The sequence below is a fragment of the Meriones unguiculatus genome, chromosome 17 (assembly GCF_030254825.1).
Source record: "Meriones unguiculatus strain TT.TT164.6M chromosome 17, Bangor_MerUng_6.1, whole genome shotgun sequence".
NCBI lineage: Eukaryota > Metazoa > Chordata > Mammalia > Rodentia > Muridae > Meriones > Meriones unguiculatus.
In genome coordinates, this window is record NC_083364.1 from 17,228,099 (window position 1) to 17,244,301 (window position 16,203).

The 16,203-nt window shown below is 59.7% G+C and overlaps 1 protein-coding gene across 2 annotated transcripts; it reads right to left on the reverse strand.

The window, feature by feature from the left end:
* Nucleotides 1-624: 624 nt before the first annotated feature.
* On the reverse strand, nucleotides 625-12,957 carry Btbd2 (BTB domain containing 2). Of its 2 annotated transcripts, none has more exons than XM_021648867.2 (9): nucleotides 12,584-12,957; nucleotides 5,862-5,981; nucleotides 5,057-5,213; nucleotides 4,145-4,250; nucleotides 3,200-3,397; nucleotides 2,494-2,686; nucleotides 2,263-2,350; nucleotides 1,839-1,985; nucleotides 625-1,722 (listed from the first exon to the last, which is right to left on the reverse strand). In XM_021648867.2, exons 1-9 carry the CDS (start codon nucleotides 12,937-12,939, stop codon nucleotides 1,561-1,563), a joined length of 1,527 nt encoding a protein of 508 aa, XP_021504542.2. In that variant the 5' UTR covers nucleotides 12,940-12,957; the 3' UTR covers nucleotides 625-1,560. The 2 variants fall into 2 exon arrangements, with proteins under 2 accessions (XP_021504542.2, XP_060227116.1); XM_060371133.1 differs by lacking the exon at nucleotides 12,584-12,957 and adding an exon at nucleotides 6,917-9,166.
* Between the last annotated feature and the right edge of the window lie 3,246 nt (nucleotides 12,958-16,203).

A 16,203-nucleotide genomic window follows, 5' to 3' on the forward strand; every position in this document is an offset into this window, starting at 1 on the left:
GCCACAAAAGAAAGATCTTAACCTGGTAACTGGGGCAGGCAAGATGGCCGCACAGGCGTTCACTGCCAGCCTGACAGCCCCAGTGGCACCCCCACAGTGGAAAGAGAGGACTGACCTCAGCACACAGTGCAGGCAGAAACATCAGGGCTTTTGGTTGGTTGGTCGGTTGGCTTTTTTATCCAGGCTAGCCAAGGCTACACAGATTTATTATCCTCTGAAATCACATGTGAGCACGTATGTGTATGTGAGCGCAGGAGCCTGTGCCACAGACTTCGAAATACCTGAGTATTTCACCTCCCCGGCCAGGGGCTGTGAGCCACCCAGCAGGGGTCCTGGGAGCTCAGGTCCCCTGCAAGAGCACTGTGCCATCTCTCCAGCCCCCCTTTTGTTTTGGAACGCGGTGTCGCGTATCCCAGGCCAGCCCTGGACTCCAGACCTCTAGTCTGCCTCCTCAGAACTGAAGTGATGATATTTCTAAGGCTCCTGGCCCTGGCTGGTGGCCAGCCTGGTGGCGTGCCTCTGCCCTCTTGGGGGTCCTGGGGGATATTTTCAGGGGGAACAGCACGGGAGCTGAGGCGCCCACCTCCCAGCCACCGAACACTCAGACAAAGTGGCACTCAGTGGTTCAAGGCAGATGTTTCTTTTATTTAAAAAAAACAAAAACATTTGGGGACACAGTGTGGAGGCTCACCTCCCATGGCTTTGGGAAGGGCATGGGTTCTGGGCAGGAGGTCACTGGTACAGAGACGTAAGGAAGGGGACCCCGAAAGGGACTGCGCCTTCTAGGCCATCACTGGACAGGGTGCCTGGTGGCCTTGAGGGCCAGGGCTGTGGTATGTACAGGGGTGTCCCGTGGTACCCCTGGGTGGCACATCAGGCCAGCTGGGGGCCCAGTCACCTGCTCAGGCCCTGCGGGCTCAAGGCTGAGCTCTGCCAGCTGCACGGCGGAGCCTGCCCACAAGGATGGACAATGGCCTCACACCGACACTGTTGGGAGGGGCAGAACGGCGGCCCACCAGCCCTGGCGGAGGCTCCGGGGGATGGCCACGTGCCCTCAACATGCGCATGCCCAGCAGGCCAGGGTTTCCGGTGGCATCAGTGCACGCAGGTCAGGCCCTGGGTTCCCCAGGGAGCAGCAGAGAACGAAAGGAACATGAAACCCAGAGCGTCAGCTGGGGGGGAGGCCGAGTGCGGCCCCAGCCGAGTGTGGGCTCGGATGCATTGCAGTGTGCAGTTTAATAAACGGATGGGCGCTGCCGCGACACCCCGGCTCGCTGGCCTGCTGCCCTGGGCTGCAGGGACCAGAGTGGGGACCCCGACCGCAACCCGCCGCCCTTGGCCCTGACAGCCGGCCGGCCGGGGCCAGGCCCACTCTGCCCCCGAGACTGAGGGATTGTCTCGTCGGGGCCCGGCCCATGGCCTGACCACCTCCCCAGGGACTTGGGACAGGCGGTCACACTCGTCACTGTGGACACAGGCCGCCCCTTCCGTGATGATGGGGGAGGTGGCAGGGAGGAGGCCGGCCGACGGCTGGCGATGGGTGGCCTGGGTGGACACTGGCTAGGTGTAGAAGATGACTTCCGGGATCTGGCCGTCCTCCACGGAAGTGCCGTTGTTGTTCCCGGCCGCGTAGCAGAAGGTGAAGCAGGTCTTAGCCCCCGTGGTGGGTGACTCGTGGGTCACCTTGCGAAGGCCTTTGGTGCCATAGTGGGAGTCCGGGCCCTGGCAGGGGGGGGGAGGCGCGGTGAAACTGGGGTGCCCCAGGACCGTCGGAATAGCGAGGGACCCCACACCCCCAGGGACGGGGACAATGTGCGCGGGCGCAGTGCCCGCCTCACCTTGAGCGTGGCGCAGGCGGTATAGTTCACGTTGGGCAGGACCTCCACGGGCTCCTTGAACATCACACGGAAGGTGCTGGCGGAGCCATCACAGCTGAAGCCTGTGTCGTTCTGGCCGAGGACCGTGTTGCTGTCCGTGTGGATGATCTGGGGACGGGAGGCTGCTCAGCGGCCTGGGTCCCGGGCTGGGCACGTGGGGCTGCGGGACGGAGCTGGCGCGGTGTGTGGGCAGGGCCTCTTGGGAGTTGCCTCAAGACGACCGGGCATAGTGGGGTGTGATGAAGGCCAAATGGCACAAGTGTGGGACGGCGGGGCTGTGGCTGCCTTTGTGTGGGGTGGGGGATGGGACAGGACCGGGCTGTGGGCGTGGCCAGAGGCAGACCGGCAGCGGGACCAAGCGCTGCGGGGCCAGGCGGCGACCTACCTGGATATTCACTTGGTAGTCAGTGGGCCCGTGGATGGATCCATAGAGCCCAAAGCCCACCACGAAGATACGCTTGTTGACCGAGAACCTGCGGAGGGGATTGAGTGGCAGACGGGTCAACGCCCGCCGCGGCCCCTGCTGCCCGCTCCCTTCCCGCCGCCTCCCAGCCACCTCCTCGCAGCCTCCCCGCCTCCCCGCCCAGCTGCGGACACCTCCCCGCCGCCGCCCCACCTGATGCGGTCGCTGGTGCCGCTGTAGCCCCAGCGGCTCTCCACCTGCTGGAAGCGGTTGATGCTGCACTCCTTGCCGCGCAGGCAGCATCGCGGCCTGTCGATGAACTCCACGCGAGGCTTGGGGTTGACCGTGAAATGCAGGAAGAGGCTGACCACTTCTCGGTCCACCAGGATGCCGGACTGTGCCGGGCCTGTGGGCAGAGGGCTGGCTGACCGCACGAAGGGAAGGCAGGCTCAGGCCTGGCCCGCAAGGTGGGGTGTCTGGTTGTCAGGACCCGGCCAGGCTGAGGGCTGCCTCCTTCCCGCCGCGACGCCCTGCCTGGTATTCTGGGCCGGCAGACCCCCCCATGGCCCCTCTGAGCCCCTGCTGGAGAGCACCTTGCTTCACGCTGGGGAGAGCTTGCACCCTGCCTGGCCAGGCGCTGGCTCCCTCCACAGCCACCGCCTCCAGCAGCCGCCCCAGGCCTCCCGGCTCATGGCAGACCCCAAACCCAGGGCTCCCTGCGTGCCAGGCAGCTCATCTGCCACTGTGTACCTGCCCACAGCTGAATCCCGAGTGGCAGATAGGACATGGCCCCAATGTCTAGAGACTCCAGGGTCTCAGGCAGTGTCCCCAAGCCAGAGCCTCATGGACACAGGCAGAGGGTGCTGTGGGCAGGCCACCGGGGACCATGGGGGCAGTAGCGGCCATGCAAGCCCGTTACCTGCGGCGAACTCCTCGATGGTCATCAGGGGGAAGCGAATGAGGCCCAGGGCCTTGCCTAGCACCTTCCTCTTATTCTCAGGGGTCACCTGGAGCTGCTGCCGTTGACACTCAGCCTCGGACCAGCGCACGACCGCGTTAAACAGCCGAACCTCACGGATGCCCAGGGTATCGCGTTCCAGCACCGCCACCAGCGTGTCTGTGGAACAGAGCAGCCGTGAGCCCTGGGGCCTGCCCCATGCCACCTCAGAGCCCAGGCTTGGCAATTATGGCCCTCCGTCCACGTTTACCAAGAAAGTTTTATTGACACATGACCCTCCCTAAGCACTCTCCCTGCCTTCAACACAATCTCATGTAGTTCACACTGGCCTTGAAACCATTATGCAGCTGAGGCCGGCCTTAAACCCATGACCTTCCTGCCTACACTTCCCAAGCAGGGGGCTGACAGGCCGGCAAGCATTAGGCAAACACTGCACCAACCCAGTTGGGTGCCTGCCCTCTCTCTCTATAGGCTAGGCGGGTCTATGACTCAGAGCAATCCTCTCGCCTCAGCCTCCTGAGCACTGGGCTCACAGGAGCACGTCCCCACACCCTGCCACTATTTCCTCTGGCTCTGGCTCCACAAGGGCAGTGGAGTATCCTGTCAGAGCCATTCTGCCTACAAAGCCATCGGCAGGAGCCACAGGGCATCTGCCTGGGTGACCACAGAGGGCCCGGCGGTCTCCCTAGGCAGGGATCACAGTGACCCTAGAATGAGGGGGCAGGGCCCTCAGATCCGGGCCAAGCTCTGCTCCCAAGTCCAGCTGTCTCTCCAACCCCAGCTCACCATGACACCCAAAAGGCAGGTTTCTAGTCATCTTCAAATCAGGGTCTCCCCCCGGACCCCAGCCCTGCCCTTTGTCCAAGCAGTCCTGGAGCCAGAGCCCGCTGGCCCCGATGCACTCACCCAGGTCAATGTCGGTGAAGCCCTCGGCGGCGATGGCATCGGCTGTGTTCTTGTCTATGCTCTCCAGGCACAGGCTGGCCAGCTGTGGCTCATCAAAGAGCCGCGCCTGGGGAGACGGGAAGGTCAGCGCCTGTCACCACAGGCCACAACAACCCCACAAGTTTGCCAAGCCTGGAGCAGCAGACCAGGGCGCCCGACAGGTAAGGATGTGCTACCAGGCCCGGCAACCTGAGCTCACTCCCAGCACTGAGCTCAAGAGCAAGCTCAGGCATTCCTCTCCTGTCCACCCGTCACTCACATCAGAAATGGAAGCAACAGTAACAGAGGCTCCATGGAAGCCAGGGAGATGGCTCAGTGGGGAGCGTGCTGGCTGCGCAAGCCTGAGGACCCCAGTTCAGATCCCAGTACACCCTAAGGAGCTGGGTTTGGGGCCAGCAAGACGGCGGCTCAGTGGGCAGAGTTGCTTGCTACCAAGCAGGAGCTCAGATCTTGGGGGCTCACATCACTTAATGAGGCAGACCCAGGCGGACTCCACCTCCCAGGACATAAGGTTGAGGGGCTGGGCAGTGAAAGAGCTGGCTGTGTGCCAAGAGCTTCCCAACTTGCAACTCACACCTGGAACTCCACAGTGAGCAGAATCCAGCGTCCTCTGTGCTCACCCACACACCTATGCACATTCATACTCGAAAACAAGCTGCAGCGGAAGAGGCTCCCGAGGGGGTGGGCACTGTCCCAGCGCCTCGGGAGCACAGGACGGTGCAGTACAGGCCAGGGCTACACAGTGAGCCTCCAACAAAGAAAAACGCGGACAGCGGCGGAGGACAGCTGGCAGGCCTGGCCTCGGTGCGGCGGCACAGGCACACAGGCGCACACGCTTGGACCCCAGCCGTCACGGACGCGGAGCGGCCCCACCTGTGTGAGCAGCATGAAGGCGTTGTCGGCCCGCAGGTGCTTCTTCAGGAACTCCACACAGTGGGCCTCCAGCGCGGGCACAGCGTACTTCTTGGCTGTGTACAGCGTGGTCATCACTGTCTCGGGCCCGATCTGCACTTCATCCGAGTACAGGAACCTGAGCAGGGGACACAGGCTGGGAGAGCACCGTGGGACAGGGCCAGGCGACCCCACCGCCACTAACCAGGCCAGGCACCACAGGCTTGTGTAAGGCTGTTCAGGGACCTTCTAGAGTTGACATCTGTCAGTGTTTCCTACCTGGGGCTACCCGTTGGTAAGGCCAGGCTGTCACCCACAAGATGTCCATGCACAGGCTGAACTAGGCCACCATGTGCCTAAGATGCAGCTCCCAGCAGCAGCCATGGCCCTATGGCCAAGCTTAGGCACTCACGGGTAAAACTCAGACACTGGCTGGGATAGTATGAGTGTCCACACCACACTGACCACGAGCTGGGTGGGCAGTGTGCCCACCTAGCCAGCAGGCACGTAGCCCTCGGCTCCACCCCAGCACCACAGGCCAGGAGTACCACACAGGCTATTTCAAAATGTTAAAAAAATTAAAATGCCTGTAATCCCAGCACACGGGAGGCAGAGGCAGGCAGAGCTCTGAGTTCGCGGCCAGCCTGGTCTACAGAGAGAGTCCAGGACAGCCGGGGACAGAGAAGCGCTGTCTCCTTCTGAGGCAGGGTGCCTCCACGGACGTCAGGGCTGTGGCTCCTGTCTTCACATTCCAGCCCCACCACAGCGAGAAAACCTGGCCACTTACTTGAGCAGCGCCAGGAAGGCGGCGGGCTCCACGTCAGGCAGCTCGATCTCGGTGGACGTGGTGGCCATCCCGCCATTGAACATGGCGTCGAAGACCGCGCTGCCCACAGCCAGCACGAACCTGTTCAAGGGGAGAGGGTGCCCGCCCCTCAGTCATGCTGGCGGCCTCCATCTGGCCCTGGCCAGCCAGCATCTCCTGTCACGCCTGCCTGCCAGCTCCGGTAGCAGCCTTTGCAGGCCGTGGGTCCTTCCAGAGGCAGAAGGAGGAGGCTGTGGAGGGGCAGTGCTTCCTTTCTCTAGGCCTGCACTCACCCACCCCTCTGCTCGCTCACTTGCCCAGCCCTTCCTCCCCTTGCTCTATCATCCCTCCCCCATTCATTCATTCCCTCACTAAGTCACTCCTTCCCCCCTCATTCCTTTCCCCTCCCTCAACTCTCTAGGCCATGGCAACAAGCATAGGGACCTGACTTTCCCTCGGGGACAGCCTGGGTCAGGGTCTTCAGCTCAGAAGGGTGTTAGGGCTTGGGAAACACAGGGGCAGAGGAAAGAGCCTTGGGAGGCTGTGGTGTTGTCAGGGATCGAGCAGCATAGGGGTCATGTGACTGCCAGGACCGCTCCGGCTGGCAGAGTGTGGGTGGACCGGGCAGGCTGGATGGCATGGCAGCTGGGCTCAGGACCCTCAATGATTGGGTAGGAACCGCAGAGCCCTGTCATGGGGAGGGTAATAGCTTCTGAGTCACAGGAACACAGCCTGCTCCCTGGCCATGTGCCCCACCCAGTGTCCACAGTGACAGGGGGTCTCTGGACACCTCTGCACAGACGGCTGGGTCCCTGTACCATGGGTAGGACAGAGCTGGCACCCACTCCAGCTGGGCTGGGGGCGTGGTCAGCAGTACAGCACCCATCTAGCATGCGCATAGCTGTAGATCTCCTAACCATCACTACGAAATCAAAATGGAGATGGCTGAGGACAAACAGAGGCAACACTAGAGTGACATGGGGTCACAAGCTCTTGGGCATCAAGAGCCAGAGTTGGGAAAGCCTGAGGTGACCTACCTTGGGAAGACTGTAGCTGCCCAGACCAGGGTGGAGAGATACATGTCAGTCACAGCCCTGCAGCCTTCCAGCTCCTAGCCCGACCCAGTCTCTAGGTGGGGGCTGGGCAGCCTCACTGCTCAGCACAGCACAGGCCCACGCAGCAATAAGCCAGGAATAACCTCTTCTTTCTGGGTGGGAAGCAGCTCGTCCCAGCAAGGAAGCCTCCACTCACCACGCAAATGCCAAAACCAGAAACCCAGGCACACCGCTGCACTGGCATAGCCATGGCCGCCCGACACGGATCATCACACCTGACATGGCCTCCCGTGACTCACAACGGGGTGACACATGCGAGGGCAGGCCATCCTGCTGACCAGCACCTCCACCCTCCTGAAGACACCCCAGCTGCCTTCAGTTTAGTCGCCAGCGCTTTGCCTGGACACTTCTGCTGCCTACTCTGGCCTCTGGAGCTCCGTGGAAGAGACACAAGTACCACAGGAATGCCAAAGCACATTCAGATGTTCCCAGGAGCCAAGGGTGGGGACACAAGGCACCGAGCGGGGTCGCCACGCAACGCGGCCCATCCACACACTGGGGTGCCACGCGGCCACGAGCAGGAACAAGGGCACACACGCACACACACCACACACACAGGTGGAGGGAGCCGGGGACTAAGGGAGGCCTCCAGAGTCAGGGCTAGCTGAAGGGCAAGTGCTGGAGAGTAACGCTGGCGGCCCAGTGTGCCCGTGGGCTTGTCTCGGCGAGCCCTGCTTAAGCGCAATTAAAGGGGTGAGCTGGGGCCTGGAGGAAACCCAGCTCACAGCCAGCTCCAGGGACCCGGGGCCTACACGCTGCAGACAGGTGCACACATGAACACAGCCAAAAACAGGTGCATGAAGACGTGCACACACACACAACTAAAATGAATCTTTCTGTTTTGTTTCTCTGTGTTTTGTTTCTCTTTGTTTTGTTTCTCTGGGTTTCTCTGTGTGGCCCTGGCTGTCCTGGAACTCACTCTGTACACCAGGCTGGCCTGGAACTGAGATGCTTCTGCCTCCCACGCACTGGGATTAAAGGCGTGTGCCACCAACAACTGGCTGAAATAAACCTTTTGCTATTATTGTCTGATTGGTTGAGATGGGATCTAATGACATAGCCTGGGCTGGACTTGAACTCAAGATCCGCTTGCCTCAGCCTCCAAGTGCTGGGATCTCAAGCCAGCACTACCACAGCCAGTACATGGCCCGGAGTCCTACAGAGGGAGCAGCTCAGCTCCCTGTGGGCTGGGGCATCCTGCCCAGGAGTGCATGCCAAGTCCGAATGCGACAGGGCAGAGGCCGAGGCTCAGACCCCACAGGTGCACGGTCAGAAACAGCCCAGCATGGGACTGGAACATGGCTCCCTGAGTATGGCAGGTGTGTGATCAAATCCCTATCACTGGTGTAGAAAGCCAGGTGTGGGCAAGGCATGCCTTTGACTCCAGCACTTGGAGGCAGAGGCAGGCAGATCTCTGTGTATTCCGGCCAGGCTGGTCTACACAGTGAAATCCTGTCTCAAAAGAAACAAAACTTATGTAGCTCAGGCCAGACTCAAGCTCATGATACTCCTGACTCAGCTCCCTGAGGTTTGGAATTACAGGTGTTGAAAATGGGGAGAACTTACTATTTCCTTATTTTAAAGGGTCTCACTGTGTAACCCTGGTTAGCTTAGAATTTGCTACATAGACTAGGCTGGGCTTGAACTCAGAGACCCACGTGATTCTGTCTTCTAGGTGGTGGCATTAAAGGCATGTGTCAGCACAGCCAATTATGAAGAGAATTTTAAGAGAATGCAACGCACACCATTTTCCGCAGCTTACACAGAATGAACTAGCCACAAAGATAAAATAACTAAGCCAGACATGGAGACATACACTTGTCATCCCAGGCCCCAGGAACGCAAGGCAGGAGAATTGTGGTGAGTTAGCGGCCAGCCTGGGCTACGTCGCAAGACTGAGTCTCAAAACAAAGCAAGCACATACAAAGGCAGCTGGGGTGAGTGGTTAGCCTGGGCTCCAACCTCGGCTCAGCCAGAAAGGGCCAGACACACAGAGGGAAGCAACACACTCCAAAACAAGACGGCCTGCCAAACTGTGAGATCTGCCACTAGAAGGGGTGCATCCCAAGCGACCCTAAGGGGCATCGGGAGGAGGCACGCACTGCACCCCAAGGACAAGCATCCCAGACAGAGGTTCTGCCCACTGGTTCCCGAGCCCATCCAGGTGGCTTCAGAAGCCCCGTGGCAAGCTGATTAGGAAGTAATCATGAGCTTCTGCTCTGGGACTGTCCAAGGAGCAGGGCATGGAGGAAGGAGCAGGGCTTGGAGGGAGGAGGAGGAGCAGGCCTGTCATGCCATCACTTAGGAGGACCAGGCTGGAGGAGTGCAACAGCCTGGGCTACTGGGGAGTCCACAGCATCCCCTCTCAAAAACAAACATTAGAACATGCACACACACTGGGGCCACACCCACCCCTCTTTGTTGTCAAAACTCCTTTATTTGAACAAAACTGTTCACCTAAGCTCCTCCTGCCCGTGGCTACAGCGAATTAGACCACTGCTATAGAGACTATAGGGGATTAAACAACATTCTCCTTTCTACGAGACTGGGGCTTGAACACAGGAGGGCCTGATCACTGCACCACACCCACGCTGAGCTGTAAGCTCTTGACGTCTGGCCCTGTCGATTCACCCAAAGCTGGGTCAGCCCTGGGTGTCTGAGTGCTCTCTACATCCTCTGCTGAGAGAGGGGGTCTCCCTTGGCCTAGCTAGCCAGTTTGCTGCAGGGGTCCCCTATCTTCTTAGCTGTCTGTCCATGATCCTCCTGCCTCATCCTGCAGAGTGCTGGAGACAGGCGTGTGCCTATCAGCCTGCCACACTGCTTCTCTGGGTGGCCTCAGGTGTCACATTCTCCAGTCACATTCTCAGGCCAAGTGGCCAGCCAGAACGGGACCCTTGTGCTTTCTGTGGTGGATTCCCCAAACGTTCCTTGGCACTTGACCTCAATGGAGGCTGCACCAGATAGCTGTCCTGCCTTCGACCTGAATCAGGTTTGTCTGCTTCTGTGGTCACACAAGCAGGCAGAAACCACAGGGATCCCGAGAGTCGAGAGACGCGTCGGTGGACCACTATCTACCTGCACACAGCCCTGGATCCCTGGAAAGGAACAGAACGCTACCCTGCTCCTGAAGGTCACATTCTGGGACCCTGCAAAGGCCACGTGGGGCCCCTGGGGAGGGGAAGCTCCCCCAATGGCTCTTTAATCTTTCCTTTTTCTTTTAAGTTATGTATACTCTTAATCACTGAGCCATCTTTCTAGCCCCCCTTTGAAAAAAAATCTGTTAGCCAGGCATGGGTGTCACACACTTGTAATCCCAGATCTTGGGGAGGCAGAGGCAGGCAGATCTCTGTGAGTTGAAGGCCAGACTAGTCTACAAAGTGAGTCTAGGACAGCCAGGGCTACACAAAACTAAAACAAAACAAGCCCAACTTACTTTTTCACTGCTGGACAGTTAACCAAGGTAGCCACACTCCTGGGCCCTCGCTAGGGGATTTCTAAGCCATGTCCCCAAATCTCAATTTACTTGTCCCCCCTTTTTTAGAGACAGGCTTTCTCTATGTAGTCCTGGCTGTCCTGGAACTCACTCTGGACCGCCTGCTTCTGCCTCCCGAGTGCTGGGGTTAAAGGTGTGCACCACCACGGCCTGGCTGTTCTCTTCTTCCTAATCTTCTTGTTTGTTTTCTGAGACAGGGTCTCCTTAGTGTCCCTGGCTGTCCTGGAACTTGCTACTGCCCACCCTGGCTTTGAACTCACTGAGATCCACTTGCCTCTGCAGCCCAAGTGCTGGGACCTGGCTCTTCTTCCTTTTCCTGACAGCGTCTTCCTGGGTCACCCCGAGTGACCTGGGGTGTTCAATCCTCCTGCCTCACTCCACCAAGAAGTAGCTGAGCTCGTGGCCTGCATCACCGCACTGCTTTGCTGCTCTACACTGACAGCCACGCCTAAGCTACACTGCCGGTGGCCAGCAGTCAGGTCCAGGGCTACCACTCCTGGCAGATGACACCTTCCCTAGCACAGCTCCCTGTGGGCTCCAGTCCCCCCCAACCCACGGGACTGCTCCAAGCACAGCGTGGAAGCAGCGCATTCTAGCAGTCCCGAATGGAGTGGCCTCAGTGAGTCCAGTTTGCAGATACGGAAACCAAGGACCAGAGAGCACAGGACGACAGGATTTTCTGATGTCTGCCAACAACTCTGACCACCCACCTCTCCGCCACATGCCACGGAGACACTAAGAAACCTCATCGACTGGGAAGTCAAGCCCCCCACAGCCTCCGCAAACCCCAGGGGGCTACAGCACCCCTCGCTCCTCGTGCTCTGTCCTCTGGGCCTATGCCCCCCAACCCCTGCTCCTCCAGCCCTCCAACAGCAAGTTTTCGTCTTGGGGAGGGGGCCATGCACACACCTACCTCCACAGTCCCCACTCAGCCATGTCACCAAGCTCATGCACTAATAACTACATCTCACACCCCGGAGCTCTCCAGAGTCCTCAGTTTTCTGAGGCCTTGCACGACCCTTGTTCCTCCCAAGGAGCTCAACTCATCAGGGCCATAGACTCAGATGTCCCTGGTGAGGTCTGGGGGTAACGGCTCAGGCAGGGTGGGAACCCAGGGCTGGAAGAACAAAACACAAAAGTCTCTGATGGAGACGGCGGGACCAAGGGTGCAGAGAGGCCCAAGGAGGTGTCTTGGGGAAAGGGGCTCAAAATGTGCTGAGGTCAGACGGTATGGAGCATGAAGACAGCTTGTGAAGATGGTGGGGTAGGAAGAGGAGCTGAGGGGTCAAGGGTGGAGAGACAGGGGAGCCTTAGAATTGGACAAGCTGGACAAGGAGTTGGGGGGGTGCCTAGGGGATCCAGGGAGCAGGAAGGACCCAGAATGGAGGGTCCAGAGCAGGGACTGAGGACAGAATAAAAGGACCCCAGAGCCAGGTCCAAGGGAGGCAGGACCCAGTATCGTCCAGGTGTGGGGGTTTGCCCTGCTCAGGAATCAGACTGTAGGGGAGAGGGGTATGTGAGAACCAGGTTCAGTTGAGGTTACAGGAATACCAAAGTACAAAGCCCGCAGCTCTAGAACCAGGGTCCAGGGGGCGGTGAAAGGAATAGGTGGGGTGTACAGCCTGGGGTAGATGGTCCTGGGTGGACTGCAGACTCTTGGGGTGTGGGGTTCTAGGTTGCAAGGTCTAGGGTGCAGTTCAGGGTCTTGGGATTAGGGCTGGGCTGCAGGGTCCACATAGGATTGCAGGGTTTGGGGTGCAGGACCCGCGGATGCAGGGCCTCGATGAGGGTGCGGGGTATGAGGTGCATGGTCGGTCCTGGGTAGAGAGAGTTCAAGGTCTCGGTGCAGGGTTCTAGAGTGCTGGTTCATGGGGTGCAGGATCGGGGAGGGGAACAAGATGGGGGGGTGCGGGGTCTGGGTGGGCTACAGGGTTTGGAGCGCAGGGTCCGGGGGTGCATGGTCTGTGATGCGCGGTCCTGGGGAGAGTACAGGGTTGCAGGGTGCTGGTTCCTGGCGTGCAGGGTCCGGGTGGGGTTCAGGGTCCAGGGATGCGGGGTCTGGGGTTGCAGGGTCCGGGCGCGTCCCGGCGGCCCACCTGTGCGCGGGGACGCGCTGCGAGCTGAGCCCCTTGCCCACGAGGAAGTGCACGTCGCACAGCACCTCGTTGTTGAAGAGGAAGGCGAAGCGCTCCTGCACCGTGGGCTTGGTGGCCTGCCAGTTGTACACGGGCTCGCGCAGCAGCGCGCCCGGGCCCGCGTCGTCGCGCTCGTCGCCCACGGCCTGCGCGTCGGGCCCGGGCCCGGGCGGCGGGGACGGAGGCGGCGGCGGCCCTGGGGCGCAGGCGGCGGCGTTGCCGGGGGCCGCGGCCGCATTGGCGCTGGGCCCCAGGCCGCCCGCGCCAGGCCCGACCCCCGGCGGGCACGACGCGCGCCCGCTGCCGCCCGCCGCCATCTTGTCGCTGCGGCGCGGGGGCGGGGGCACGGAGGGCGTGGCCATCGGGGGCGGGGCAGCGGAGAGGCGGGAACGGAGGGGAGGAGGGGAGGAGGGGCGGGGTCAGCGGGAGGCGGGACCTGAGTGGAAGAGGCAAAGAGGGAGGAGGGGACGGGAGAGGGCAAGGCCAGGGAGGGGTGGGACATGCAAAGGACTAGGGGAGTAGGGGGAGGAGAGCTAAGATGGGGAGGGACCGCAGAGGGAGAGGGAGATGCACAGAGGAGGGAAGGGAGGAGATGCGCTGGCAGGGCTAGGCTCAAGATTGGTGAGACAGGGAAGAGGAGGGGCCTAAAGACTCAGGGGAGGAGGGAAAAGGGACTCAGGGAATGGGGAGGAAGGACTGGATACTAGGGCAGGGAGGAGAAAAAGGGAGGGGAGAGCAGAGGAGGTGAACAGGAGGGATTGGATGGGAGGAAAGGGAAGGATGAGGTAATAAGGGGAGGAGCACAGACGGGAAGAGGTATGGAGGACCAGGAGGGGGAGGCAGGAGAGAGGCAGGAGTGCCATGGAGCGGTGAAGAAGGGCATAGGCTAGAGAGGCATGGAAAGACAGGAAAGGAGAGGGAGGGAAGGGGAAGGGAGAGAAATAATAAGGATGGAGAGGGAGGAGCAGAGGAAAGAGGGCAGAGGAGCCGGGCTGCCAGAGCAGGGGAGCCTGGAGACGACAGATGGGGAAGGAGTAGAATCATGGGAGGGAGGTCCAGAAGGGAGGGGAAGGGAAGGAAGAGGGGTGGAACCAGGGAAAGAAGCCAGAGGAGAGACGAAGAAAAAAAAAAGGGAGGAAGGGGAGGGGCCTAGGAGTAGTGGACAGGTGGAGAAGAGCGGACAGAGGAGTGTGGGAGGAGGAGAAAGGAAGAGGTGGGAGGAATAGATGGAGGGAAAGAAGGCAGTGAGGAGGAGGGCCGGACTTGAGGTGAAGGGGCGTGGTATGTCCTGAGCAAGCCAGGCGAAAGGGCAGGGTCATGGGCGAAGGGCGGGGCCACAGTAAAGTGGCTTTGAGATGGAAGGTGGCAGGGGAGAGGGTGGAGGAAAAAGGGAAGACTGTGAAGACAGTGGAGAGAGGACTAGGAAGACGGTGGAGGGGTAGGAGAAGCAGAGACCACCAGGAGGAACTGAGGATGAGGGCTCAGGACCCCTGTTTATAGAGCCCAGGCCCTTGATACCACCCATACACTTGCTCCGGAGCCCCCAAATGTAGACAACCCCAGCTTGGGCTCAGGCTGTAGGATATGAGAGACTGTAAACCCAGAAAGGGAGGTGAGGGAAAGAAGTGGGGTGAGGTAGAAAGAGGAGGAGAGGCCAGGCCAGACCTAGGAAGGAGGGACTAGAGGAGGAGGGGACGGTGTGATGAGATCCTTGAGGAGCTGATGGGGACAGAGGGGGAGGGAGCTGGGGGTGGTGGGAGGCCAGGGGCTGAGAGACAGAGAAGGGAGCGTCCTGGGGAGCTGGAGGGACTCAGTAAAAGGGGTGGATGGAGAGTGAGGAAGAGAAGGGGCAAGGAAGGAAAGGGAGGAAGGGAGGACTGGACCATGGATCCCTGACCCTACTCTGCCCAGAGCTTCCAGGACCCAAGATCCCATCAAGCACATTATAGACCCTGAGTGTTAACCCTAGATCCCACAGGGAGAATCCAAGACCCTAGTGGGCAACACTCCCCAGACTGTAACCCCAGCTCCTACATTCTGGCTCCCCTTCCCCAAACCCCACACTCCGGAGCCCAGAACCAGATAGCCTGTCTGCCCAGTGAAGTGGGCTTCTCAGTCCAGAAAGGGAGACTGAGGCTAGGAAAAGCAGCCTGAGTGGGAGTTGTACTAATGCAGTTGGAACTCCACAGAGGTCAGACTTGGTGGCCCAAGCTTTTAATCCCAGCGCTGGGGAGGCAGAGGCAGGCAGATCTCTGTGAGTTTGAAGCTAGCCTGTTCTGCAGAGTGAGTTCCAGGACAGCCACGGCTCCACAAAAGAGAGACCCTGTCTAAAATGAAACAGAACAAGAGCAAATGTCAATAGATACGCATTGCCCCCCCCTCCCAAAAAAAAAAGCCAGTGGAGGCTGAGCCTAAAGCAGGGATCCTCTACAGGCATGAGCACTGTGGCTCCAAAGAGTGGGCTGGGGTACAGCTTCAGCGCCCCACCCAGAGGAAGCCAGCAGGAGCCACCAAGCCCCAGGCTCAGGTGGCCAGAACTGGCTGTGGACATAGGAGGTGGCTCCCCTGGGCAATCCCTGTGTGGATCACCATCGCCTTCACGGATGGGGAGCACAGTTTGGCACTCAGAAGCAGAGAGAACTGAGAGCCCAGGCTCCAGGCCGTAAGGACTGTCCACCTGTGGCCAGTGACAACCTCGGAGACAACCCTGGCGCTGTCTGCCAAAGATTACCACGCATCTGGGCATGGCGAGCAACGCCTGTCATCCCAGCACCAGAGAAGCTGAGGCAGGAGGATCACAAAATCAAAGATGGCCCAGGCGACTCAGGGAGACTCTGCCTGCCTCAGGCTAAAGAAGGAGGAGGAGGAGGAAAAGAAGGAGAAAAGAACAAGGAGGAGAAGAAGGAGGAAAGGAGGTGGAGCAGAAGAATGAGGAGAAGAGGAGGAAGAAGAGGGGAAGGAGAGAGGAGAGGAGGAAGAGACAAGCTACAACAGTTTAATTAGCACCAGCTGACTAGCTCAGTCCTGAGTCTCATGACATCTCATCTAGAAGCAGGTTCGGCAGAGGAATTTGGACAGAAGGGGCCTGCCCTGACTCCATACCCCCACACCCCGACCCACCAGGCTAAGAAAGAATCCGAGCCTGAGGAACCCAGGTGAACAGGTTTCAACAACCTGGATCATGGTTTGCCTGCCGGCCACGGCAGCTCAGGGTCTTTTTTCCCCTGACTAATAAATGTCTTCACTGTCCTGGGAAAGTCCCATCGGTTTTCTGTTATTTGCAGCCAAAGGCTAAGGGTTGGGACAGCTCTCCTGGGCAGCCATCTTTAAACACCTGCTGTTGGAGACTTTACTCTTGAAATGCTAATGAAATGCTTCACTGTGATTGTGACACATTGGATCTCTGGGAGGCTCCAGGGTGTCGCGGCCAGCTAGCAGTCAACAGGGAAGGGCTGTGAACTGAATGTCCTGATCATACAGGTAGTGACATTAGACAGACGCTGCTCAGTTCTGGCTGTGTGGTGGTGGCCTTTAATCCCAGCACGCCAGAGGCAGAAGCAGACAGACAGACCTCAGTTTGA